Source organism: Manis javanica, chromosome 1 (genome assembly GCF_040802235.1).
Source record: "Manis javanica isolate MJ-LG chromosome 1, MJ_LKY, whole genome shotgun sequence".
In the NCBI taxonomy this organism is placed as follows: Eukaryota; Metazoa; Chordata; class Mammalia; order Pholidota; family Manidae; genus Manis; species Manis javanica.
In genome coordinates this window covers 48,945,014-48,971,051 of record NC_133156.1, presented here as the reverse complement: position 1 = coordinate 48,971,051, position 26,038 = coordinate 48,945,014, and the positions used below count along the sequence as shown (strand labels likewise).

Genomic DNA, 26,038 nt, shown 5'->3' with positions numbered 1-26,038 from the left:
GGAAGGGCAGAGGCAGAGCCACGGTCAGTGGATTTCAAAGCACAAGGCCACTTAGAGATGCTAACACCTTTGTCATGAGCAATACCAACTCTGCTGAAGAGTTTGACTTGACAGGTTTCACGCAGCTAGCCCAGTATGACTCCAATATTACACATAGAAAATGAAAGACTGAGAGGAAATTATTGAAAATGTTGACAAATGGTTATCCCCAGGTAGTAGATTAGTGTGCTTCTCCACTTTTTATTGTACTTTTCAGGAATTTCTACTTTTTCTATTGTGAACAAGTAGTATTTGACTGGTTAGAAATAAAAACAAAGTTTGTTTTCAAATAACAGCATGAAAATTACCTGTAGCCAGTTCTCAGTGGCCTGTGCCCCATAATCAAAATGCATGGGATTCCTTAAGTGTCACCTTAATGGAGAAAAGTATTCCATCCCTGCCCCCTCTATGCCAGGGTGGGTGTCGCTGGCCAGCTGGAGAACCAGGTGCAGTGAGTTTTATATTTTCCAGGAAATGTGGAGAAATGGTGTTGGCTGCAGCACCCAGAAATTAAGCCAGCAGTTCACCCAAATGCTTCTGGTGCTATCTTCCTAAATACCTGCAGGACTTTGAACATCCTGATTTCCAGGCTTAGATTCCTGTCCCTCCATCCCTTTCCTAGGCTGATTCAACCCCCTTTCAACAAATATTTGAGTGCCTTCTATGGTCTGGAAATAAAACAGAGATCAAAGAACAAACAATGATGGTGTCCTTCCTTAAGGACCTAACAATATGGTGGGGGATACAGATTAAGACCCATCTTTTAAGACCTGAACTAGGTGTAGCCTCCTCCTCCAGGAAGCCTTCCTGATGATGCCCCCTGGCTAGGGTAGGTATTCCTGTTTGGTGTATCCCTGAAGCAGAGGTTCTCAGAGAATGGTTCTGCATCTCAAACTTGGGTGGAGGATCAATGGTCTACCCCAGACCTTCCCAGGGAGAGCCTCCTGGGACAGGTCCTGGAATATGCATTTTACATGAGGTTCTCAGGTGATTCTAATGCACAACAAATTTTAGTAACTTTTGTTAATGCCAACTTCCTTGTTCTAGAATTAATTATCTCTGTATGCTTGCCTTCCTGTCTGGAAAATGAGCTCTCTGAAGAGCAGAACAGTGTGTTACTCATTTCTATATTCATGCCTTAGCTTAGTGCCAACCATGGGCTTGGGCACTCCACAAATGTTTACTGAATGAATAAATTACTGTTTCCTGTTCCTCACATGTCTGTTAGGGCTGAAGATGGGAATGTTCAGGGCAGTGCCTGCTCTTTGGAATTCTCTATTGAATGAATTAGTTGCCCAACCTTTTGCCCTCTGCTGGGAATTGATTGAACACACAGTGGAGCAGCTTGGAGAATAACTTGCTTGTACCTCCCAGACTTGATAGCAAGACATTTTTGGGCCATAATTAGAATCCCAGAAACATGCACTCAAACCCTGGGCTATGATTTGACAAACACTAGTACTGGAATGCTGAATCAGAAGCCTGACTGTGTGCTTTAAATTTACTATAATGTAATTTTTGGCATTACCCTTTTCCTTTGGTTCTGCTAATGAAATTGAAATATGTAATTTCACCAAAGTTCCACTGTAATTTAGCAATTAATGTACAATTATTTTAATGCATTACTTTCTTTTTAGCAAACAAACAAATTAGGAGGTTGCATGTTTTGCTTGGCTTTAAATTAGTAAAACTAGCCTCTCATTTTCCACATGGGCAAATGTTGCTCATGTGTCTTGTAACAAATTTAGATTTACAAAATTTCCTAGAAGTGCAGACACAGGCGGGTGAGCAGGCACACATGCTTTAAATTTAGAGACTTTCAAAATCAAGGCTCTGAATGTCTCAGCCCGATGTGCTGGCTGAATCGGGTACTCCCCAGAGTCCCATGAATCTCAGACCCAAGAAGTGGCACGGGAGAGCTGTGTCTCAGCAGCAGGACGATGCAGAGGCATCGTTTCAGATCCATGTTCAGATCATCCAGTGGATCCCAGAGCCCTTGGCAGAATAAGAAAAAGAAAAAAAAATGTTCTGCCTTTCACATCACCTAGCACAGACCACCTTCACTAGGCAGAAGGAATCTACCACAGAATGCCTGCTTTGGCTGGAGAAATGCCCTGCTGAGATATGTCAGCAAGTGCTTCATTCAGCAGCTGCAGACACTTCTCAGGTGAAAAGGAACCCACTGTTACCAGCGCTATAGATTTCTTTAAGGCCACTGGCCTCTTCCCATTAGGAGTTCAATCCATCTCTGGTGGCCTTTCCCTCCTGAAGCTGGGAATGCCCCCAACCCCCAACCCATTTACTACCCACTCCATATAAGCAGCTTCAGGACCTCACTGGGTTCATAAAACAACTAGACAGTTTTTCCATTAAGCACTGAGCATTTTCCTCCCCAACCCCCTCTAGTCTTGCAACTGCTTCAAAAGTGTGGATGTCAAATTTCCACCCTGTTTTGTTGATTCTGGGCTTTTTATTAAAAGGCCTGTCTGGCAGGAGATGTCCTATAAACACATTGGCAATAATAGATGGCAAATGCTAAAGAACAACAACACAAAAAGTATATAAATGATTTCCTCCTACATATTTACATGACCTGTTCCAGAGATTGTGCATTTGGGGTTCTATCTGTTATTAAGTATGAGCCCACATTATGCCTGTAATGACCTCATCACGTTGCTTGATTATGGGCTGCTGCTGGACACTTTCAGACAGCACTGTGAACTTTAAATTGGCACTCCAATCTCCCGGTGGCCTGTCAGTCATGAGAATCGCATCTTTATGCTGGCAAGCCCCTCGCATGGAGTCTGACATGGCAATCTTCAGTAAATTACCCTGTCACTGACAATCTTGCAGTTATCTCGCAAACAATCAAGCAGGCAATCAAACTGCTCTGAATTGCCAGTTCAGGACCTGAGAGGCTGCCGATGTCTCCATTCAACAGGACCGTGAAAGCAGCACAGTCCTCCTGTGACTTTGGGTGATTTCTTTATTTATTTATCTATCTACTTGTTTGTTTGTCTGGTTGGCTTTTTCCTGGTGAGGGTGGTGAGACAGGGTTGTAGAGTCCTTGAAAAGGGCCCAATTCTGACTCAGCAGTTAGGGGAAGGGCCCCGGACCTTCCCGATGGGCCGATGGCAGTGTCCAGTGTCTGCTTAATATGTCCCCGTTGACCTTACTCTGTGAGATGTGGCCACACAAGGTGGTCTAGGTGCTCTACGTGAGAAGGCATGCTAAATCACAGCTTGCTGTTGCCCACACACATACATCGCATGCTAATTGTAATGGATATTTCAGAGAAACTTTTTTGGGAACAATATGTGGGACACTCTTTTTATTGCTTTTGATAAAGAAAATCACAGTGAATCTTCCATATCAGCTCTGGTAACATAAAGCAGGAATCAGGTTAATGATGAATTGAATCCTTTGGATTAGAATATCCAACACAAAAGGCCAAAAAGTACACAGCATCAGAGGTAAGAGTCTGGCCTGTAGAATCAGATGGATTTGGGTTTGAAGCTCATCTCCTCTAGTCCCTGGCTGTGTGAGTTTAGAAAGATAATCAACCTTGCTGAACCTCAATTTCTTTGCCTTTAAAACTGAGTTATAATAGTATATACATCATAGAGTTACTGATGGGAAATAATGAAGTGACATATATAGTATCAGCCTGGCACGTAGTGTGTGCTCAGTGAACTATATATATTACTAAAACCAGAATCTCCCTTTAGTATTCAACTTCTTCAGTTTATAAAAATGGGACATGAGAATAAATGACATTAATATCCCCTTATTAAAGTTGTTCACTGGTATGTGCTACTGGTAGGTTGAATCTTGGTAAAATGCTGTTTCCAAACAGTGATAAGCTAATAATGATAGCAATAATAAATGTTATAGTCTGAACAGGATTTACATATATCTTGATTTAAATCCTCATGGCAACCTCCAAAGCAGGGTAATGTAACCCTTAAATTACAGACTTTGGATCAGGTTGTCTGCATTTGAATCTCCAATCAACTATTACCCATCACTGACCTTGGGCAATTAATTGTTCTGTGCCTCAATTGCCTCATGTACAAAATGAAGATGGTGATGCTGATATTAGAAAGTGCTTCTGGGAGGATGAAAGCAATTATTACATATACAGTACTTGGAATAGTGCCTGATACAGAGAATACTCAGTTAGCTGTGTGCTATCCCCATCACCACCATCTTACAGAGTTGGAAACTGAGGTTCAGAGAAGCTGAGTAAGTTATCTAAGTAGCTAAGAAGCCTCTTTGGATAGAAAGTTGGAAAAGTAAACCAGTGAGAACACCATCCTTTGCTTTCTTCTCTATTTGGAGGAGGAGGCATTTCCTTCCCAAACGGCGTCTGAAGGCAGGGCAGCAGACGCCTGTCACCCGAGGGAAGAGTGGGCAGTGGTGAGATTGATCACTTCTGAAGGCCTGTCTCCTCCTGCAGCTGGGAAAGAACTTGCCTGGTTTAAGTGAGTACCTGAAAAGGAATTCCCATGAGAAGGTGCCTGGGGATTCACTCCCTGCAGCGGTGACTAATGGGGACCGGGCTGTTTACCTGAGAGTCAACCCCCCATTTCAGCTGTTTACCACTGGCACAAAGCAGTAGTTAGCTCCTGAGCTGGCAGTTTCCTGTCTCCGCCTACTTTGCTCTGCTAGACTTTTTTTTTAAGGAGGCCCTAAATAGTCAAGAGATTTAACCCCTCAGCCTTAATTGAACACTTACTAGTATGGCTAAGTTCGGTGGGAAGGAGACCACACATAAATGGAGTGGCTGCAGAGAAGCCACAGTAAACATCTGAATATTTCAGAGCTGGCTGAGACAGGTGCATCTTTTCTGTCTCAGAAGGATGTCAGGGCCCTTGAGCACTCTGACAGGAAAGGGAGGGCTCTAGGAATGAGAGGTTTATTTCATTTATTTTCCCCTTTGATCTTTGTAAACTTGGCAGCTTATGGAGCATCGGATGGAAGCATTTTGTTCAATTTTTGGTGCTTTTTGTTCTCTGTAGTTTGGTATGCAAGTAACTCCTTTGGCAACCTGCAGGAACTTGCTGGCTTTCTTGGGTATTAAAGGCTTTGGAGAAACATCTCAATTTACTTTTCTCAGTTTTACTTTGTGACAGAGTGGCACAAATCAACTCTAGGGATGCACTTTAGGTGCTGTAGATGGCTCCGCGAGTGTCTGCACATGGCACCTGGCTGGGAACCGGTCAGCAGCTCAGATTTTTTAAATGAGCCCCCTCTTTCTGGATCATGGTTTGATTAGAGGCACCAACCACCACATCTGCCATCCCTACCCATGGGCCAGAAGGCCACAGAGTGGGGTGGCTAAAATGTGGGCTTTGAGGAGTATATTCTGTCCCATTTAAAGGATGTTCAAGAACAGGCAAAGTTAATCAATTATGGTAGAAAGTTAGAAACTGTAGTTATCTTTATGGGGAGGTATTGGTGGGGAAGGAATATAGAGGAACTTTTTGGATGCTAAGAATGTTCTAGACCTTCATCTTACTCACTGGCCTACAGAATGAATGTATATGTAAAAATTCACCGAGGTGTATATTTAAGATTATGCACTTTATGTACTTGCCAAGAGACTAATTTTAGACAAGAATATCATCCTCTCCATGCTGTCTTCCTCATTTACCAAATGGGCATAATGAGGATGATGAAGGTACCTCCCAGGAGCCCTGGAAGGATTAACTAAAATAATTCACGTGAGGTACTTAGAACACTGTGAGCACCTAGTGCCTCTGAATCATTTCCACTTCTTTTTGAGTCTTGGCACCCTATAGGTGTGTGAGCTATTTGCCAAGGTTTCATTTCCCCAAGAAAAGTACAGGAAATTCAGGTGGTGAACCCAATAAATCGTGGGGTTGTTTTTGAGATCAGTTAATGATGGGGAGGTGGAAAATTGCTGAAGCAGTGGAGAGAAGGGAGGAGGCGACGGGTTGGGGCAAGAAGGGAGGAACCTGTTGCCGTTCGCTCTTGGGGATGGAAATGAGGAAGAGCAGTGGGGACTAGAGAGCATGCTTCACTCTGCTGGCTGCCAGGGACCAAAGGCTCTTGAATTTTAGCCAGAGACATAAAGGGGTTCTTGAATAAAAGGAAGTATGGCAACCAGAGGATTTGTTTTGCCTTGGGAGTTACTCTGTTCTAAGGTAAGCTCTTGCAGGATCTTGCATCAAGTGGCAAATATTTTTTTCTTTGCCAGGCTTCTGTCTATATAAACAATTTTGAGTTGCCAAAATCAGCATATGAGCACCATTCTGGCAGCCTGCTCTTACACGTTCTTGCAAAAGAAATACTCCTACAGTTAGCAGGAGCGATCTATTCACCAATCTGCCCTCTGGAATTGAATTTGGGCATTGGACCCTGAGATATCTCATAGATGCAAATCCCCAAACATCTTGGGGTGTCTGGTCAACCCACAAGCATGGGGATGGGGTGATGGATTGTAGAGGGTCAGAGAGCACCCTGAAAGGGAGAAACAGGGACCAGGGCACACATGGGTCCTGGTCTTGGCTGGGATGCTCCACAGGACCAGGCAGGATTTCTGACCGGGGCCAGTCCTTGCCCTGGGAGGAACACTTAGGAAATGTGAACGAGGGCATGCCAAAGCTCAGGGCTTACTTGCTCAGGGTAGCAGTGGGGTCTTAGCCCAGATGGACTAATAACAAAAGAATACAGGCTTTAGCATCAGAATGGTCTGGTTCTAAAACCTGTTCTATCATCTCCTAGCCTTGTGCTCTTGGCAGGTGACTGACCTTCTGTGACTCAGTTTCCCAGCTGCAGAATGGGCTTAACAGCACCTACTTCCCTGAAGGGCAAAGAGATGCTATCAGATGGCACATAGGACATGAGAGGAGGAAGGTACTGCACTTCATTCAGAGGAAGAGCTCGATAAATGGGGGCTTTTCCTTGTGGTATTCCCAGCTCTCTCCCAGGAAGGGCACTGTTCCATTTGCATTTTACCCAGTGCCTGCTGACAGGTTGGAAGGGAGGGATCATTGTAAGTGTTCTCGCTCGGTGTAACTAAGAAGTGAAAGGAATGGGTAAGGCCGTTTTGATTTAACCTGGCAACAGGAGGTTAGCTCTCCATTGCCCTGGTGAGCTCTCCCACGCAGCCAACCTTTTAAAGCAATAGACGGGCTGACAGGGTGGGTGCTCCTTTGGAAGGTTTCACCTGCCATTAATACCCCGGCTGCCTGACGGACTGTCGTGTGCAGGCATCTCTGCCTTTCCCCCATGGAGCAACCTCCATGCTTAAGTACTGCAAGAAGTAAAGTTGTATTTGTGCTCCTTCTGGAAGGCCTTTTGGAAGTTTTCCTCCTGCTTCTTGCTAACTCGTTTTGTCAGTCTCTGAGCTCCAAGGCCAGAGATCCTTGCCTGGCAGCACCTTCCGGTGTTTCTTATGACTTAGCAGTGGAAGATCAATCCTGTCTAACGAGAGATCTGGCCTAGTGGAGGCCCCATTAAGAGCTGCTTTGCTGGCTTTCCTACTCTTCAGGATGAATGTGGGAAAGAAAGCAAAGGCTGCTTAGGAAAACGCAGGCACTGTTATTAAAGGCAGGGATATGATCCAGGTAAGACTTCTCTTTAATGTGATTCTGGCTTTACCTTGAAGCTCGTGAGGCATCTGGACAAACTCACATACGGGGGGCGGGGTGGGCATGAAGGATGCTAGAAATTTTATGACAATGAACTTGCAGTGTGTGCCCAGGTTTTTTTTTTTAAAAGTTCTTCACTGAAAACCAAGCAAATGGATAAAAAACAAAATAAAAACAAACACCACCAACAAACACCTTTACAACCAAGGCTTCTCAAATTCTAACCAGTATCAGACTCACCCAGGGTCCTTATTAAAATGCAGATTCTGATTCTCTGGGCCTGGGGTGGGGCTTGTGGGCCTGCATTTCTTTCAAGCCGTCAGACGAGGCCACGCATGGTACTTCCAGAAGTCAGGCCCTAAGCCATGCTGATCCAGGTGCCCTCCCTGACTTCCCGCCTGTAATCACCTCAGTGATGCCGATTCCTGCTGTCAAGCGGACATACTGAATTTCTGAGTGTGGAAACTGGGAATCTGCATTTTAAAAGACTCCCAGATGATTCTTTTGCTCACTAATGCTTGAGACCCCTCTGTTCTGGATTATTGAAAACACCCTTCATATATCCAGAGCAGTACATCTGACCCTGAGGGACTGAAGCAGCTTTACCAAACTGTGTCTCCGGGGGAGCTTTACTCCTGTGTCACCTCTGAAACACAGGAGTGGAGGTGGGACAGAGAGGTCTATGGTCAAATGCAATTTGGGAGATGTTGGCTAAACAAAGTTAAACTGGCTTCTTTACAGCAGGATGTCTCAAAGCGTTTGATGTGTGAGTATGCATTATGAAGCTTTAATGTTACACTGGAGCATGCCACGTTTCCTGACTGTGGACCCCTTTTGGCTCACAGCTTCTCCCTGTAATAGTCTAGCACAATACAGATTGGGAAACACTTCATGAGAACACAGGGCTCTAGGTTTGGCAGTTCTATCCTTGCAAGGACCCACCTAACCTCTATCTACTCAGCAGTCACAAATGGCAGCCTCGTGCTTCACTGACCTTCCCATAAAATGCAGGCTTTTGGGTGATCAGGCCCAGCACGAACCACATCACCACTGCTAGCAGTCAGCTCAGAGCCCCTGTCCTTGGGGTCCCGGTGCCACCAAAGCCAGTGAATTGCAGTGGAGGGACCTCATGCTACGTGGCATCCTGTGGGTCAGTAGGATGATGAGGCATTAATGGCAACCGGCTCTAATGAGAGCTAATGGTTGCCACTTACGAAAAACTTACTAGGTGCCAGGCACCATGCTAAGTGTTTTACACGCATCCCTTCTTTAAATCACCACCAGAATTCCCAGGATCATTAGCATTGTTTACAGATGAGGAATTGGAGAGTTAGAGGGAGATTAACTCGCCTGAGACCCTGCAGCTTCTACATGGTGGGGCTGAGTTTTGAACCTAGTCCACTGTGCTCTGAAGCCAAATCCTGCACGAAGCTGCCACGTAAGGTCTGTTACTGTTACTCATTTGGAATGGTCAACACAAAGAGGTTGTGACCTGTCAGGAGCTACTGAGCCTGGGCCAATTCTTTTTAATTTTAATTTTAATTTAATTTTTTTATTAAGGTAGCACTGATATACAGTCTTATTATGAAGGTTTCACATGAGCAATATTGTGGTTACAACATTCACCCACATTATCAAGTCCCCCCCAACCCCATGCAGTCATTGTCCATCAGTATAGTAAGATGCTATAGAGCCACTACTTGTCTTCTCTGTGCTACACTGCCTTCCCTGTGTGCCCCCCCTATATTATGTGTGCCGATGATAATGCCCCTTAATCCCCTTCTCCCTCCCTCTCTCCCTCCCCACCCATACTCCCTACCCCCTCCCCTTCGGTAACTGCTAGTCCCTTCTTGGGGTCTGTGAGTCTGCTGCTGTTTTGTTCCTTCAGTTTTGCTTTGTAGTTAGTTATACTCCACAGATGAGTGAAATAATTTGATACTTTTCTTTCTCTGCCTGGCTTATTTCACTGAGCATAATACCCTCTAGCTCCATCCACATTGTTGCAAATGGTAGGATTTGTTTCTTTCTTATGGCTGAATAATATTCCATTGTGTATATGCACCACATCTGGGTCAACTCTTTATCTAAGGCAAGACTATGGCAAACAGAGGAGGAACAGTTAAGATACGTATGGAAGGCAATTTATTTTTTGGAAGGCTGGGCTGCACCTCTCTGCTCCAGCTCCTAACTTCGCCTAGTTTACGCTTCTGACGTGGCTGGGTCACCACAGGGCTGTTCCTATGCTAGCTGCTTACGTGCCTCTGTGCGTTTGCAGCCTGCACCTTACATCTTTGTGCAGCCATCACCCAGGAATGCTCACAAGAACTCTTTGAGGTGGCATCTATGATCCCTGTTTTGCAGATGAAGAAACAGGCTCAGAGAGGTTAAGGGCCTTGCCTACAATCACCCAGCTAGTAAGTGATGGAGGAGTGATTCACGGGCTAGGCTGTCTGCCTCTAAAGCCCACGCTCTTGGCCTCTGCCCTCAGTTCTTCAGAGGTGGGGTGAGTAATCACAGCCATATAAAGGTACCCTGTGAATGTTGTAGGACTTGGGAAATTCTGAGGCTTCAGAAAACATCTTTATTTTCTAGTTGTTTTGTGTGCTCTCTCTCTCTCTCTCCTTCCCTCTCCCTCCCTCAGTGGCCTCTCCTCAGCCCAGACAGAGCCTCTAGGAATAAGGATTTCACTTGATCAGAATTTTCCCACCTTGGACATCTCCTGTCAGGCCTTTCTGGCCTGGTCTCACTTTTGTTAGCCTAGGGCCATGTTTGTTACACCTGGGGGATCTCTACCCTGGCTGCTGCTGTCTGACCCCTTTTCTGTTATGAAAACCAGTGGCAACAGAGAGCAGGGGCCTCTGATCTCAGTCACTGATTTTCCCAAACGCCTGTCCTCTGCCTGCTGTACTTGGCCTGTTGCAGTCTGGTCATCCCCCTGCTGCCCCCATCACCCTCCGTCCCAAAGAGCCCACTGACAGGTCAGACAGAAGCCAGCGGGTGGCCAGGTAGTCCAGGCCTGGCAGGGGGTGGTGACCTGGTGGAGTGCCAGACAGCGACTTACTGAGCTCCTCAGAAAGAAAAAGGGCTGTCACCACTGCCACCTTGAACCAACAAGCCGGAACAGTCACTTTCCGCCTGAGGAGAGACCCTGCCTCTTGGGGGTCGGTGGGAGGACTGGCCTCAGAGTTGAGAGAATTAGCAGGGGCAGGACACCTCTCCTCCTGCTGCATGAATGCCCTCAGACTGCCAAACGGAAGCAGGGACCAGATTAGGCTACCATAAAAGCTTACTGCTGGATTAGGGAAATCAGAAGTACTAATTCCTAAACATGACCATCATCATGTTCCAGGCACTATGTTTAATGCTCCCTGGAGAGTGTTTCATTTAATCTTCATATCCACTGGATGGTGCAGGTACTAGGAGCCAGTATTGTACTGTCAATCATGATCATAGTATCTGAAGGTTTGCAACATATTGGCTGTGTGACCTTGGGCTAGTTACTCTCCCTCTCTGAGCATCATTTTCTTCAGTAAAATGGAAATAATCACCATACCAGCTTAATAGGGCTGCTGTGAAAGATTAAATAAGCCTTATGAGAAAGCATTTAGCATGTAGTAACCATCTGCTTACTCCAGCTTTACAGATGGAAAAACCTAGTCCTAGAGCCATTAAATTACTTGACAAGGTGAGGCAGCCACTAGTGAGTGGCAGAGCTGGGATTTGCACATGGCAGGGCCAGCCCCCGACTTGGTGATCTTCCTCGCCACTTCCTTCCTCGCCAAGCAAGCTGAAGTTTAGGAGGTCAGGGCTCACCTCAGTGGTCCTCAGCAGCCCTGCTTTCCCTGTCTTAGAGGAGGATTATGAAGCTTGTGGGCCTACGGCCGTCAGCCCATAGGAAGCTGATACACAGGGTGAGCAAGTTGACATAGAAATGAAGAGGCGTGTAACCATGCATTTACATCTTACTGAAATCAAATAAATGTATCTCACATTTGGATTTTCTTTGCATTAATAAAGCAATGTCAATGGTATACAATGACTTGGGTGTCACTATCTGCATATGTGCTTTTTTAATCCTAAAATGAAATGTATTCATACTAAAGTTATCCGTTGAATAAAAGACAACTGCTTCCTATCCTAGATACCTCTCATTAAAGCTTTCATTCATTCAGTTCATTTAATAATAAATTGGCCAAGACAGAGGGTCCTTGTGGCTACAGGTCTAGATTCTAGAGGGAAACACAATTAACAAATAAATATATACCAGACTTTGAGACAGTGATGGTAAAGCAGAATCAAGGGTTAGAGAAAGATGGAGGAGAGGGTTTGCTGCTTAAATAGGGGAGCCAGGGACAGCTTCTCTGCACATGTGACATTGGTTGGAACCCTAATGAGAGGAGGAAAGAAGTCATGGAAACATCTGGGGAAAGGACACTGAGTAGAGAGATCAGCAGGTGCAAATGCCCCAGGTGGGAATGTGTTTTATGAGTTGTAGGAACAAGATGATGGATGTTGGGCCAAAGGAGGGAGAGGAGCTAGAGGGAAGAAACATGATCAGAGCGGAAGCACTGCTGATGTGTGACTTGCTGATGCAGAGCAAGGGAAGTCACTGTTGCAACCTGGATGCCATTCGTATGGGAGATGAGACACCCTGGGGAGGTTTGAGCAGGGATGTGATTTGATTTGAATTTTTTTTTTTTTGGTATTATTAATCTACAGTTACATGAGGAACATTATGTTTACTAGACTCCCCCCTTCACCAAGTCTCCCCCACAAACCTCATTACAGTCACTGTGATTTGACTTTTAGAAACATTCTTCTGACCACTCTGTGTGGAATATACTAGAAGCTGGAGGACCAGAAGTCCAGCCCAGCCAAGCTGGTGGCATGATCTGGGTGGAGGTGGAAAGATATTAAGAAACCATGACCTTAACGGTTAGGAATAGGGAATGGAAGGGACAAAGGTGCATCCAAGAATCTGCGCTGCTACGCACAGGCAAAAGTGGCCTGTAAGGGACCCAGGGAATGACCACCCTAGCAGACCACGTGACAGTCGGGCAGTAACGGCCTTGGTGGTACACATCAAAGGGCACGACATCGGGTGATGGGCCCCAGCAGGCTGGAATTTTCTCCCTAGATCTGCTCCTCCTGAGCCATGTGTTTTCTGAGTGAGCACTGCAGAAACGAGAGCAGGACAAGCTTGCTCCAGGGGCTGCTGCGTCCCTTTCCAGCTGCTTCTTTACGGATTCCCCTTTCCTTTTCTGGCTGCAGAGCCCTGCAACTTTGGACTCATGGTTAAACCTGATCTACAGCTACTTTCCAAGAAAGGGTCTGGGAGGAAAATGAACAAGACATTCAGAATTAGGAGAACTGGGCTTCAAGCCCCGAGCTTCACTGCTTGACTTAGGGCAAGCTGCCCTCTAGCTCCTCGGTTTCTTCGTTGGTTAAATGGAATCCTCTGTTGTTAAATGTCGGCAAAGAATTCAGAGATATTTGTAACTCTTTGCAGGACAGACAGAATATGCCAGTGAGCCACCCAGGAGGGGAGCCACTGGTTTGTGATCTTTAAAGAAAAATGCCACGAATTCCAAAGCAGCCCCATGGGTGTGGGATTGAGGGGGATATATTAGGAAAACAATTGAAAGGTGGATTTCTGGTTTTGAATGTTATGCATGACCTATCTGATGAGCTTTGGATTGGGAGCAGCATATAGTTTTAGAGTCTCTGTAGTCACATTATAGGAAAGGTACTAATACTTAAAGCTGTCATTTAAATAAAGTGGCATTAAGGCACTTCCTATGCACTTTCTAGTCAAACCTCACAACAGGTCTGTGAGGTTTGTGTCTCTGTTCCCAGCTTGCAGATGAAAGAACACAGGCTTGGACAGGTTAGATTCTTTCCCCAAGGAGGCCGAGTGAGGCAGAAGTAGAGCCAGCACTGGCCAGGTCGGCTGCCGCGAGGCCTGTGGCACCAGCAGTGAAGGCTGCAGCGTAAGCTGCTGGCCTATGGGGGACACAGGAGAGAGACCAGGGGCCACCTCTTCCAGCCTGCCTTCCCACATCTGTCCTTCAGTCTGGTGCTCTGGCAAGGGGAGGTTGGATCCTGGGAGCTGGAGCCCTGAACACCCCACCCCCAACTCTGGGGCAGGGACTTCAGTGAGCCCAGTGACATTCCAGGGTCTGTACACCAGTCAAGTTGCCACTGCTTTGTGATGATGCAGGGCTTCCTGGCCTAAGCCTCCCCTTCAGGTGGCCCAGGACTACTCTGCTTGGAGGAATCACTCTCTGCCAGCCCTTGAGCTTCCCTCAAAATGGCATGTATTGTGCCCAGTGAGTGGTTCTCCAAGTGTCAGCATCATCTGGGCACTTGTTAGAAATGCACATCTTTGGGCTGCAAACCAGAGCTAGTGGATTAGAAACTGTGGGAGTGGCCTGGCGATCTGTGCATTACACCTTCCTGGTGATTCTGATACCCACCGACCTCTGAGAAACCCTGGGCTAAGCGTCACACGTTTATCAACTCATCTGAGCCTCAAACAGTCCTATGAGGTAGAAACTAGTATTAGACCCACTTCACAGGAGACAAAACTGAGCGTCAGAGATATAGAGCAACTTGGCTTACACTCACACTGTGAAACCATGGAGAAGCCGGGACAAGATCTCACCCCAAAGGGTCTTCATCATCCTGCCAGGCTGTGTCCTCCCCCTACAATGAAAGGATGCCCTTGTGCTGTGGAAGAAATGTGAAGAAAGACCACTCTGTTTTCCCTGCTGTGACCATGTGTATTTAGGAGACACTCAAGCAGGTGGATCAGCCTTGTGTCTGAGGGGCACGGTGTGGTTGCAGTTTTGGAGATTAAGGTGCGAAGGGGAGGAAGGCGAAGCAAATACTTGGGGTGAACTGCTCTCTGAACAGCATGGCACCTGAGACCTGCTCTGTCCAGGTGCAGCACCCAGCCTCAGCATCCTGCACCCTCCACATGGGGCAGCCAGGCGCCTCCTCAGAGGCCCCCAAACACTCGCTGCCACCCTGGCCTCTGTGCCTTTGCCATTTTCCCTGCCCACGAGGCCTTTCCCTCTTCCCTCACCCAAGTCCCCTGTAGCTGTCAAAATTCAAGTTGTACCTGCTCTGGAAGTCTCTGGTGCCCCTCCTCTGGGCTGCCGCAGCCCCTTGGTCTGACTTTGGTCATGGACACTAGTCATGGCTGGTTTTCCCACCACCAGGCTGTGGATTCTTTGGGGGCAGAGCTGAGTCTCGTTGGCTCATGTGCCCTCACACTGAGTAGAGGCTCAGTATGTGTTTGTTGAATGTGTAAATGATGTGCTGTGGAGGTGGGGGTTTTGTTCAGGAGTAGGGCTGGGGTTGGGGGAGGTGTTCGCTCTCTTACCATCCAGGGCAAGAGGTCTGAGTGGGGATGGGACTAGGGTGAGGTGAGTGAGGCTCCCCTGGGCCTGCAATTAAGGAAGGCGCTCCCTCTCAGGCACATGGGTGCCTCAGTTCATTGCAGCCTGGGTCCTGGGTCTGAGGTAGATCTTGGTTCTAACCCGTAGTGCCAGGTACCCATTCTTTGGAGGGTGACCGGCCCCTTTGGGGGCAGCATGGCATGAAGAAAGGGTACTGGATTTAGTCAAGACTCCTGGCCTCCAGGCCAGATCTGCCCTGCCCTGTTCCTGGGCCTTGAGGAGTTACTTTCTCTCTTTGTACCTGCTGGGGGCGCTATATTTTAGCTTCTCTGCATCTGACACTTCTGGACTCCCTGATTCCAAGAATGAAAGAGTACATCTCTAAGCGCATGTGGCCACAGAGTTCCAGGAAATGGGGTGGGCAGCTCAGCCAGGACACGCCCAGAGGTCAGGCAAAGGGAGGTCTTCCCCTGGAAAGCTGTGGTCTGTGTTACGAGTGGGGAGAGGCAAACCTTGGGCACGGAGCGGGAGGACAGAGACCTTGCAGTTTTCTTTGGATTCACATTTGGCCACACGGTTCTGGCCCCTCTCCATTTCCCCAGAGCTCTTGGCTGAGAAGACAGAAAGTCAACGAAAAGAGCACAGGCCTGGGCAGCTGCTCTTGCTGCGTTGCGGAGAATGCCTAGCTATTTAAAGCCCAACTGTTCCTCTTTTTCTGGCTTGCCCCCTGGCATTCCAGTGCATAAGCACTTTGTGGCAAAAAATGCATTCCCAATCCAAAACTGGGAGAAAAAAGCCAACACCAATGCTATTTTTTAGAATGTGGCAGAACTCATGTTTCTGAGGGACCGAGGGTGTTAAGCACTCATGGTCTGCCCTCCCCTGACTGTGGACTCAACACTCAGGTGCTGTGAGGGGCCCTCAAGGAGGGCTCTTGACCTGGGTTCTGAATCCAGGCTTGCCTGCATTTCAGCTGTGGGACCTGGGTGAGCCACTTCACCGGCCTGGCCCTTAGTTTCAGATTCTGTGTAAAGGACAAGAGGCTCTTAAGGCTCTTGTGAGCTATTGTCATGATTTACTTGTGGGTAAAGTCTTAGCATAGGCCAGTCCCCTGGCAAGTGCTCAATGCATCAGGCCCTCGGCTTCACATCCTTTGACATCAGGCCAAGGGACATTCCCTGTTCTGGCACTGTCTAGACCCCTTAGGTAGTTCCTGGGAGATGTTCATGTCTGCATCAGATTTCTCAACCTCAGCACTACTGACATTTTGGACTGGGTCATTCCTTGCTGTGGGGTCTCTCCTGTGCATGTAGGATATTCAGTAGCACCCCAGGCCTCTAACCACTACATGCCAGCAGCAGCTTCTGCCCTCTTCCCTGTTGTGACTCCTGGAATGTCTCCAGACATTGCCACCTGGCCCTTGGAGTGCTGAGCTGCCTCTGGTGGAGCACCCCTGGTCCAGACTGAGGCGGGAGGGTTGTGGGAACAGAACTAATCATGGCATTAGGGCTATTGAATCTTTGTTCAGATACTGGTCACAGAAACCAGGAGATATGTTCTGCAGTCTTTGTAGTTTCTCTGGCCAAGGCACAAATATAGGAAGCCAGCATAATGATATAACTGTTACCTCTTTGACACCAGTCAAATCTGTGTTTTGATCCCTTAATTCCCTAAAATAAGTCTGTAGTGATTTCAATGAACATTTCTTATAGATTATGCATTTTAATCACAATTTTATGATGAATATTTGATTTGTCATCTAATCAGGGAAAAAATATAATCCCTTAAGAGACACTTAATAACCACTTACACTACTAAAGACTTGATCAGAAGAGATGGAAGGTGCTATGTTATGTAAACTCGTGAACTTTAAACACCTTTTTATTTTTTCCAACTTTATATTTTTTCAACAAATTCCATGGCCAAATAAAATTACTCTGAAAGATTTTCAATAGGGACGTTTTATCTTTGAGGTGATTTTTCCTGAGGCCTCCTTGCAACAACACAAATCCTGTACTTGTTTGAACATTTTTCAGGAACAGCTTCCAAATGTTGTTACTGTTTTAGAACAACTGAGATGCTGGTAGTTAGAAAAGTGGTACGTCAAAGTGGTTAGCTGAAAGGTCTATTTTGAATATTACCTTCTTGAGCCTCTGTATTTTTATGAAATGGAAAAAGTATGATAAGTAAGATTCAAGGAACTTAAGTTTCTGGTGTGAAGAAACAGACAACATATAAGAAAGATATAGATAGGATAACTTAAGAGTGTGTTATGTGCTGTGAAGGAGACACCAAAAGGTGATGGAGGAGACAGAGGTGGACTTTACAGGTCAAGGCAGTCCTTGCTGGGGGCCAGACGTTCGAGCCGAGAGTGACTACAAGAAGCCAGTTAGGCCAAATGCCCAGGTCAGAGCATTTCTGGACCAGCGAAGGCCTTAGGGTGGGACTAAGCTAAGCACGTGTGAGGATGGGAAGGCTGGCCAGGTAGATGCCGCAGAACTGGGGAGACTGCTGGGGGCCAGAGAGAGAGAAGGTAGGGATGAGTTATAGAAGGCCCTGTAGGCCAAGGCGAAGCATTGGATTTTGAGTCTAGCTACATGAGAAGCCCTTGGAGGGCATGGCATGATCTGACTTACAATCCAAAACTCTCTCTGGCTGCTGTGCGGAGGAACAGAGAGTATGGGGCAAGAGCATGGGGCAGAGACCGGCTGCTTGCCTATTCCCATTACCCAGGTGAATACAAAGCTCAGCACGGAGCTTGGTGCATGCAAGCTCTCAGAAATTTTACTTGTTATAGTTACTATATGCAGTGGAAAGTGGATTCTTTTTTTTCTTAACCTCAATAGAGTAAAAGAAAACTGAACCTCAACCCAAAGTTTTCTCAACAGAAAGTTTTCTAGTCAAATATGCCCAGGAAGTCAACTACCTTATTTCAAGTGGAAGAATCAGGGTAATTTCAGCCCTGTGTTGCCATGTGGTCCTCTAGGATTTCAGCTGGGGCTACTTCTGCTTCCCTCCCAAAGAGGAGAGACTCAGCACCTGGCCAGCTGGCAGTGGCCTCAAGGCCAAGGTTTCCTTCTAAGCCTTAGATATACTGCCGGCCTCTCAGGGAGCTAGCTGGGGATGCTGCTCATGGCTACATTTGCCCCAAGTCTTTGGACTGCAAGGGGAATCCTCATCCAACCCAATTAATGGAACAATGTTGCATTTTTAAGCTGCCCTCTACCCAACCAATCCATCAACATGATTTGCACACATTAATCAAGGCATTTACAATGGGTTCACCAAGCTTCATCACTCATTGGATGAAGAAACAGGACTATCTGGACTTGAGAACCACAGCTCTTCCAGAGTCCCTGAAGTCCTGAGCTTGGCTCGGCTAAATGCACAGACAAGGTGAGTTATTAATTAACAATTGAGATAAATGCTGCACTGGCATCCCTGAATCATGTCAAACCAATTTGGATGGTTATGGGATGGGGAGAGGGGGAGGAGGCAGTGAGCGAGGGGTGGGTTTTGTCTGTTCCAAGTGCTTTGGACAGACTCCAGTGTTATTTCTCCTCATTTAGACCTGGCTGGAGTGCCTAGAGCTCAGGCCAGCATCCACATCTCCTAACCTAAGGCAGCCTCCTTTGGAGAAAAACAAAGAAGCAAGCTTTACAGGTGGAGGAGGGCTGGGAAATAGTGTTCTGAGGAAGAGCCTGAGCGGAGTGCTTAACTTAGGGGAGAAATGTAGGAGCTGCTGGTGGGTGGAGAGCTCCCACTAGGGGATCCTGACCACACATACCTGTGGCTTTGAGGACTCTCCAGGGAGACAGGCTGAAGAACCTGGGCTTTATATTGTGATGGGCTTTCTTTTCTGTCCGGGGGCCGACATCCACCCTCCATGACAGTCACTTCTCTGTGCTCCTACTGAAGGAAGGTCTCCCACCCCTTGAGCCCTCTCATGCTGTATGGTACTACTACTAACAACAACGTGTTTATACATCTTATCTTTCAGATGGATGTGAGTTCTTTGCAGACAGGTGTCATATTTGTCTTAGTATTTCCAAAAACCTACTTCCAACGTCTGACACAGTAAAGCCTTGACCAATTGTTTGTTAAACCGTGAACCAAGAGCTAATGGATGCATGGATTCACACCTTAATGACAGAGAGTTAAAGGCTTTTTAAATTTTGAAACAAACATTGGTCAACTCTCCAACCAGGAATGGAGAGCACTTCTAATATATACTAATGTTGTTCATTCAAAAACTAAATATGGGAAAGTTCATGTTTTTTCAATTACTTATCTGTTCTTCAAATAAAATTTCCCTCTTCACTTCTGGGAATTCTAAGGGTAGGGGCTTGGGGCCTAGGCACTGTGACATTGGGCTGCGTCAGCCCACTCATGGGAGACCATGAGTTCAACATATTTTTCGCAAAATGTGTGAGAATCCCCTGGGGTGCTTAGTAAAAATGCAGACTCCCAGATTCCATAAGTGACTTAATAAATCAGAATTTCAAAGGTGGGGGCCTAGAAATATGAATTTCAAACAAGCTCACCAGTGCAGTCATACAACTATGAACTTTGACAAGCACTGGTTAGAAGTTCAATGGTTATGTGCTGTGGGGAAATTATTGGCTGGGCTCCATCTATATCGATTCAGCATATATTCCAGAAAATAACAACATTAAAGCTAGGAATAGCCAACACATGAGGGTATCCTATGAGCCAGGTGCTTCGTAAAACTTATTACATACGTTTGCTCCCTGAAATTTCACACCCACTAGTGGAGGCAGCATTATCATGCCTTTTTATTTATTTACTTATATTAAGGTATCATTAATATATAATCTTATGCTCGGGTTTCACATGAGCAACATTGTGGTCGCTACATTCTCCCCTATTTTCAAGTCCCCACCACATACCCCATTACAGTCACTGTCCATCAGCATAGTAAGATGCTAAAGAGTCACTGCTTGTCTTCTCTGTGCTATACTGCCTGCCTATTTTACAGACAAGAAAACTGGGAGTTTGAGGAGTAAAGCTGCCTGCAGATCTGGGACACAAAGACTGACTCCTGAGCCCAGTCTCTTCACCATTATGATGTTACAGTGTCACCTACTCAGAAACCAGAGAAGTGACAGGAAATGGAGCAGAAAGTCTAACTTCAGTGATATGTTGAAGCAGAACAGGGGGGAGCAAAGACAGCTCCTGAGTGTAGTAAGGAAGGGTGTGATGCAATGGCGATGTGTGGACAAGTTCAGCTTAGGGGGGGGCTTTGTCCTGCTCTCTCTGACCTTCAGGCCTCTGCACACAGCCTGGAGAGGGAATCTGATAGGATCCAATGGACAGATGCCCAGGCGGCTTGAAATGATGGGAGATGGGCATTGTATAGACAGAGGGCTAGGGCTCCTGACTCTAAGTTCTGGGTGATAAAAGGGTGCAGGGAAAGAGTAAGAACTGATTTTCCAGGCCAGACGGACTAACAACGCCTTCCCACTTTGAGGTTCCCACTTTTAGAGGAAATCTACACCCTTTCTCCTACCTCTGGCTGTGATGAACTGAATCTCACACCTCTGGCTTGGTGGTGATAATTAAATATTATCCGCCTGTCACTTGATGCACATGTTGTGTGTATTCTCAGACTTTAATGAGCTGGTATTGGTCTTCTGTAAGCAAAAATATTTCTTTGAGTCTCTTCTTTCTCAAATTGGGGTGAGCAGTTCAAGTGAAGATCTCTCACTATTAAAAAGACAGTCTGCTTGCCGGCATGTCTGTCTGAACCATTCATACTTCTTTTTAGAGCCAATAGCTGGTAAAGCCTGTCCCTTCAGAATCAGCCATTGTTTCCTTCCTGAGGTTTAGTTAGAGGCCCCATAGCTGGGGTGCTGGCAGACTTTGAAATGGATGGGAGGAAAGGGGAGGGAATCTGCATAAATCATTTTTGTGGGATATTCTAAGGCAGTTTTTTTTCCAACAGGGTTTCTCATCTAAGCACTACAAAATATAAGAAATGTTTCGGTTTAAGTGTTCTCAAGTCTTCCAAGGAAGGTAACTTAGCTGGTACCATTCTAGATGCACAGGAGAGAAGTTAACTCATTCCATATAATGGCTATCTTAGGACAGTGTTTCTCAAAGAGAACCTGCATCAGCACCATCTGGAAATTCATTAGAAATCAACATTCTTGCATGGCACCCCAGACTTAAGGAATCAGAAAGTCTGGGGTAGGGTTTAGCAATCTGTTTGATCAAACCTTCCAGGAACTTTTGCTGTAAGCTGAAGTTTCAGCACTACTACTGGCTGGAAAGCACCAGAGCTTCATTCTCTCACAGAGGAACCCAGGTTGAAAAAGGCTGCTAGGAGCTTCAAATACCTGTATTTGTATCTACATCTGTTTCAGTTTAAAATAAACATAGCACTTTAAACTGAGTTTTTTAAATTTTATGTAAAATGTTCCTAGATGGAAAAGTGATTTGCCTCATCCAGCTGACTTTGGAAGAGCATTCTATTTTCTCCATTCATGAGGTTTATAACCAATGAGTTCATTGCAGCTGCTCCCCTGGCCTGCATTCACTGCTGTGCCTGGGTGCCTCATCCTACTTACTACCAGGTTTTAAAACCCACATGGACCTTCCTGAAAACTCTCAAAGCAGGGCTGAGACTGAGACTTAACTCCCACCTCCACTCAAAACAAGCAAAAAAGTGATAAAACTAGTGTGCTGCAAGACTGAATCTGGAGTTGATGAGGAACAGCTTTAATATGTATCAATAAACAGCAAAGTGCTCAGCACACCTCCTAGGGAAGTAATTAACCATAAAAAGGATACTGTGCACTGTGGAATCTCCTCCAAAAAAGGAACTCAGTTAATTGTGAATTGCTTACGCCAGGTGAGAGGGAATCCCTGTCTACCTCTCTCATCTGACATAAGCAACTCTGAATTAACTGGGAGTTTCTTTTTATAAACACTATGCAGAACCTTTTTTTCCTGGTTGTTAATTACTTCCTTGGGAGGTTTGCTTTAATAGTTCCCATAACAAGGCCATTATTGTCTTTAGCATAATCACTGCCTCATTTGCTTTTGTGCCCTGCCTTTCTGACGCTCTGTCACTGCCGCCTGGAGGGACCCTGAGCTGCACCATTGGGCAGTCCCCAAGCCCAGCACGGCAGCGCCTTCGGATCCTCCTCCAGCCCCACCACTTCAGCAAATTGGTTTTCTCCCTAAAAGAGCCAGCATCAGAGGCAGGGCTCCTGGAGAGGGATGTGGGTGGCACGGGGCACAATGGGGAGACTGAGCTCCCCTCCCCTTGTGCAGCATCCAGCCATGTGCTAGGCTTTGAGCTGCTGACGCCCACAAGAGAGGGAGACAGGCAGGAGCTCCTTTCTGGAAGAGGAAGGAGCTGATTTGTAAGCAACTGTTTTGCTCCGTGAAATCACCAGGGACCAGAAGCAAAAATATTGAATCTTACTATGAAAAGTAGTGCGATTTTGACGGTCTCTCTTGGGGAAAAAATGTCTGTATATATGTTATGCTTTACTGCTTTCAAAAATGAATTAAAGTGGCTTCTATTTGGGCTCTGTTACAGGAAGGTAAATGACTGAATGAGAGTTCTGTAAACTACCTCAGGAGTATAAACTTTTTTGATTGCTGTACTCCTAGCAGTATATGTACATTTGTTCATACACAGTATAAACATGTACAGCTGTAGTAATTATGAAAATTATAAGATTTCTATTAAGAAGAGGAAACATAAAGGTAGAACATCTGATTATTCATCCATTACCCTGATGGACTGTACCCCACTCTGGACACCAATGAAGCTGACTCCTTGGGGCTGTGAGGGCAGGGATTGACATTTCCAGAGCACATGATGGACACCTGGAGGACTATACATATTTTTGTTAAGTCAAATAGTTGAATGCATGGATCCTCTTATACCCTGAGGGATTTCTGACCAGTTAGTCATTTTGAAAATAATTCCAGTTGGAAAATAATTCTTTGGGAATCAGGCTGCCCATATGCTACTGCAATTGTCTGCCCATTTAGCTCCAGAATCTCAGCACCCCATCAGGGAATTACACAGGAAAATTCAGTTCAGAGGCTTATAAGAGGGGTTGGCAAACTTTTTGCTGTCAAGGGTCAGAGAGTACATACTTCAGGCTTTGTCATCCTCATGGTCTCTGTCCAAGTACTTAACAACACTGCTCTGAGGGTGAATACAGCTCTGGACCAAACATAAACCAACAGGAATGGCTGTGTTCCAATAAAACATTATATATGGACACTGAAATTTGAAGTCTGTACAGCTTACAGGTGTCATGAAATACTACTCTTTTAGACCCCACCCAACCATTTTTTATATAAAAAATGTAAAAACCAATTTTTAGCTCACTGGCCCATATAAAAACAGGCACTGACAGTTCATACAAAAACAGCAGCCCCCAGAGTGTAGTTGGCCAAAAATTGGTTGAATGTGGACTTTGGAGTCAGAGCTGAATTTGGGTCCAACTTTACTACTGATGGTGGAATTATCTTAAAAAGTTACTGAACAGCTCTCTAGGCCTCAGTCTCATTTGTAAAATAACACCTCAAAGGGCTGTAAGGATGAAGGGATGCATTGCCTGTGACATCTTAGTGCCAGTGGGAGGCACATGCTGTCATCATCATCACAGATTTGTCTGTAACTCCCCATCCAGAAGGGTAGAGCAGGAATGGTTACCTGGCGGCCCAGCCGGGGCCCTGCCACCTTTCTGTGGCAATGTGCACTTGAGAATTCAAAGCATCAAACCCCAGGGCCTCCAGCTAGTGTCTCCAGGAGCCCCCATTAGTCCAGTGATGCCTGCTCCCTGCTCCATTTACTTCAAAGGAAATGCTATGACAACATTTGACAATAGTATAGGGGAGGTCTTTCAGGAACAATGACTTATGACGAAAGTATACACAATGCTCTGTTATTGAGGGGCTGGGAATTGGAAGATGCTTGCTTACCTCCTTCATTATCCTTGTTATCAGCACAGGAGGTTTCCATGGCAACGTTGCATCCAGGCCCTCTCCAGCCGGTCTGGCAGACACACTGCCAGCTGTTCTGACCTAGTGTGCATCTCCCGTTGCCATTGCACAAATCAGGGCAGCCATCTGGTTGGAGAAATGGAGAGGATGAGAAGGAGGGACATGAGGCCACACTGGGGCAGCAGGGGAGCCATGCAAAGGGGAACAAGGTCACAGGGCAGCTGCTGGGCCAGCCTCAGAGTGAGGCCTGTGCCTGCCTTCAAAAGAGTTGGGGAAGCAGGCAATGCATGCAGTTGCAAGACATAGTGGAGTCCCAGATGCAGGGGATCCCCAATGTCACTGACCTGTATGAAGGGGTCTGAGGCAACCTTCCCAAAGTGGGAAATATTCCAGAAAGCTAAACCAGCTATGAGCTTACAAGACTAGCTAGGCTGTTACTTCCAGCTAGTGGCTCAGGATTGATGCTACCTCAAAAAAAAAAAAAAATCTTTTCTTTCTTTTTTTAGAAGTGCCTTCTGCAGAAGAGAGAAAATTCCCTATCAACCCAGGATGGAGGCAAAGTGCCCTCCATCTTTCAGAATTTTAAGGATGTATTTACATATGATTATCATGAGCTTCTTATGACCAAGAACTGGATGGTTCTGCTAGGCTATTTTCATATTTTTGTAATATTTAGTTTTAAGGGGCACTTAAAAATGTCAGCTGTTTATCACTCAACCTATTTATGGCATGATTTAAAAACACTGCAGAATCTGAAGGCTGTGGAAAGAGTAGGTGCTAAGTGCCATGAATGGGGAAAAGATAGAGGAATGTATATGTGCATGTGGGAATCAGTGGGGTTCGAGTGTTTCTTTTTTTGTGATAACCTTTCCTTTCTTTCCTATTTTTTGGGGTGGGGGAATGTGACATCAGCAGCCTACCTAATTCTGTAATTGCCCCAGCACCCCACACAATTGCAGCTACCACTTTCCTGAGCTTGGGCAAAGGGGTCTGGGTGAGGAAAGATAAGAAATGGTCAGGCGCTCAAGGGAGATGGGATGGGTCTCCCTAGCAGAGCTTCCATCACCCTTTATAAGACTGATGCAGAGAGAAGCACAGAACTGGTAGGATGTGGCTGCACTCATAAAACCCACTTGCTGGCAAGAATTCCTAGATCTGTTTCCTTTTTTTTTGCTTTAACAGCTTTATTGAGCCATTTTTTACATACCGTAAAATTAACCTTATTTAAGTGTATGAGGCAATGACTTCTAGGAAATTTACTGAGTTGTATAATCCAGGTATGTTTTCTTACTTCATTTTAATATACCCTAAATGACCATTAATTTAATTGTCACCAGAAAGTAACTTCCCTGAGTATCTATTTCTACCTCTGCCACCACCTCTATCTCCATCTCTTTCTATACCTATTTTTAAACAAAGAAATTGCAAAGTGCATTGGGCAATGGTGGAGGGATGAAGAGTTTTGTAATGATGGAGGTAATTTATTTGAAATCTTTCTGGCCCAAATCTTCTGAATCAAAAGCGTGTGTCTCCCCCACTTTGCTTTCTGGTGTTCCAAAGGCCTTCACTTCGCGTCTTTCCTCTCTCCTCTTGAGTACCTCTTATGAGAATGCCAATAAACCTCATTTGCGCATGTGGCAGTGGTGTGAATTTCTAAGGACTCCTCCTAAGAAGAAAGGACTAGAGGGTCTGGAATTGAGTTGCAATTTACTTCTTTGAGTTTCACTTCTGAATGCTTGTCCCTCATACTTTTGAGAACGTGGTATAGGTTCGGACCTGAGGGAACAGGGTAACCAAGAGAAGGAAAGTTCTATGTGGGGAAGCCTCTGTAAGGAGGCTGAGCTGTCTTGACAAGAAGTGAGGAGAATGTTACCCAGAAACTTGTTTTCTTTTGCTGCATAGCACAGCATGGCATTAAGTCCAGGATGCCAATGAAGCACCAGTGTCTGCATGCCTCAGAGAAGACTGGCTGGTCTCCACATC

At 45.9% G+C, this 26,038-nt stretch overlaps 1 protein-coding gene across 18 annotated transcripts in view; it reads right to left on the bottom strand.

The window, feature by feature from the left end:
- The window catches only part of TENM2 (teneurin transmembrane protein 2), a 1,157,254-nt gene that overhangs the window by 74,920 nt on the left and 1,056,296 nt on the right, over nucleotides 1-26,038 (bottom strand). For all 18 annotated transcript variants that reach the window (XM_073231871.1, XM_073231863.1, XM_073231878.1 and 15 more), the window contains one exon: nucleotides 24,035-24,181. In XM_073231871.1, coding sequence (XP_073087972.1) covers nucleotides 24,035-24,181 — 147 coding nt within the window. The remainder of the gene's footprint in view (nucleotides 1-24,034; nucleotides 24,182-26,038) is intronic.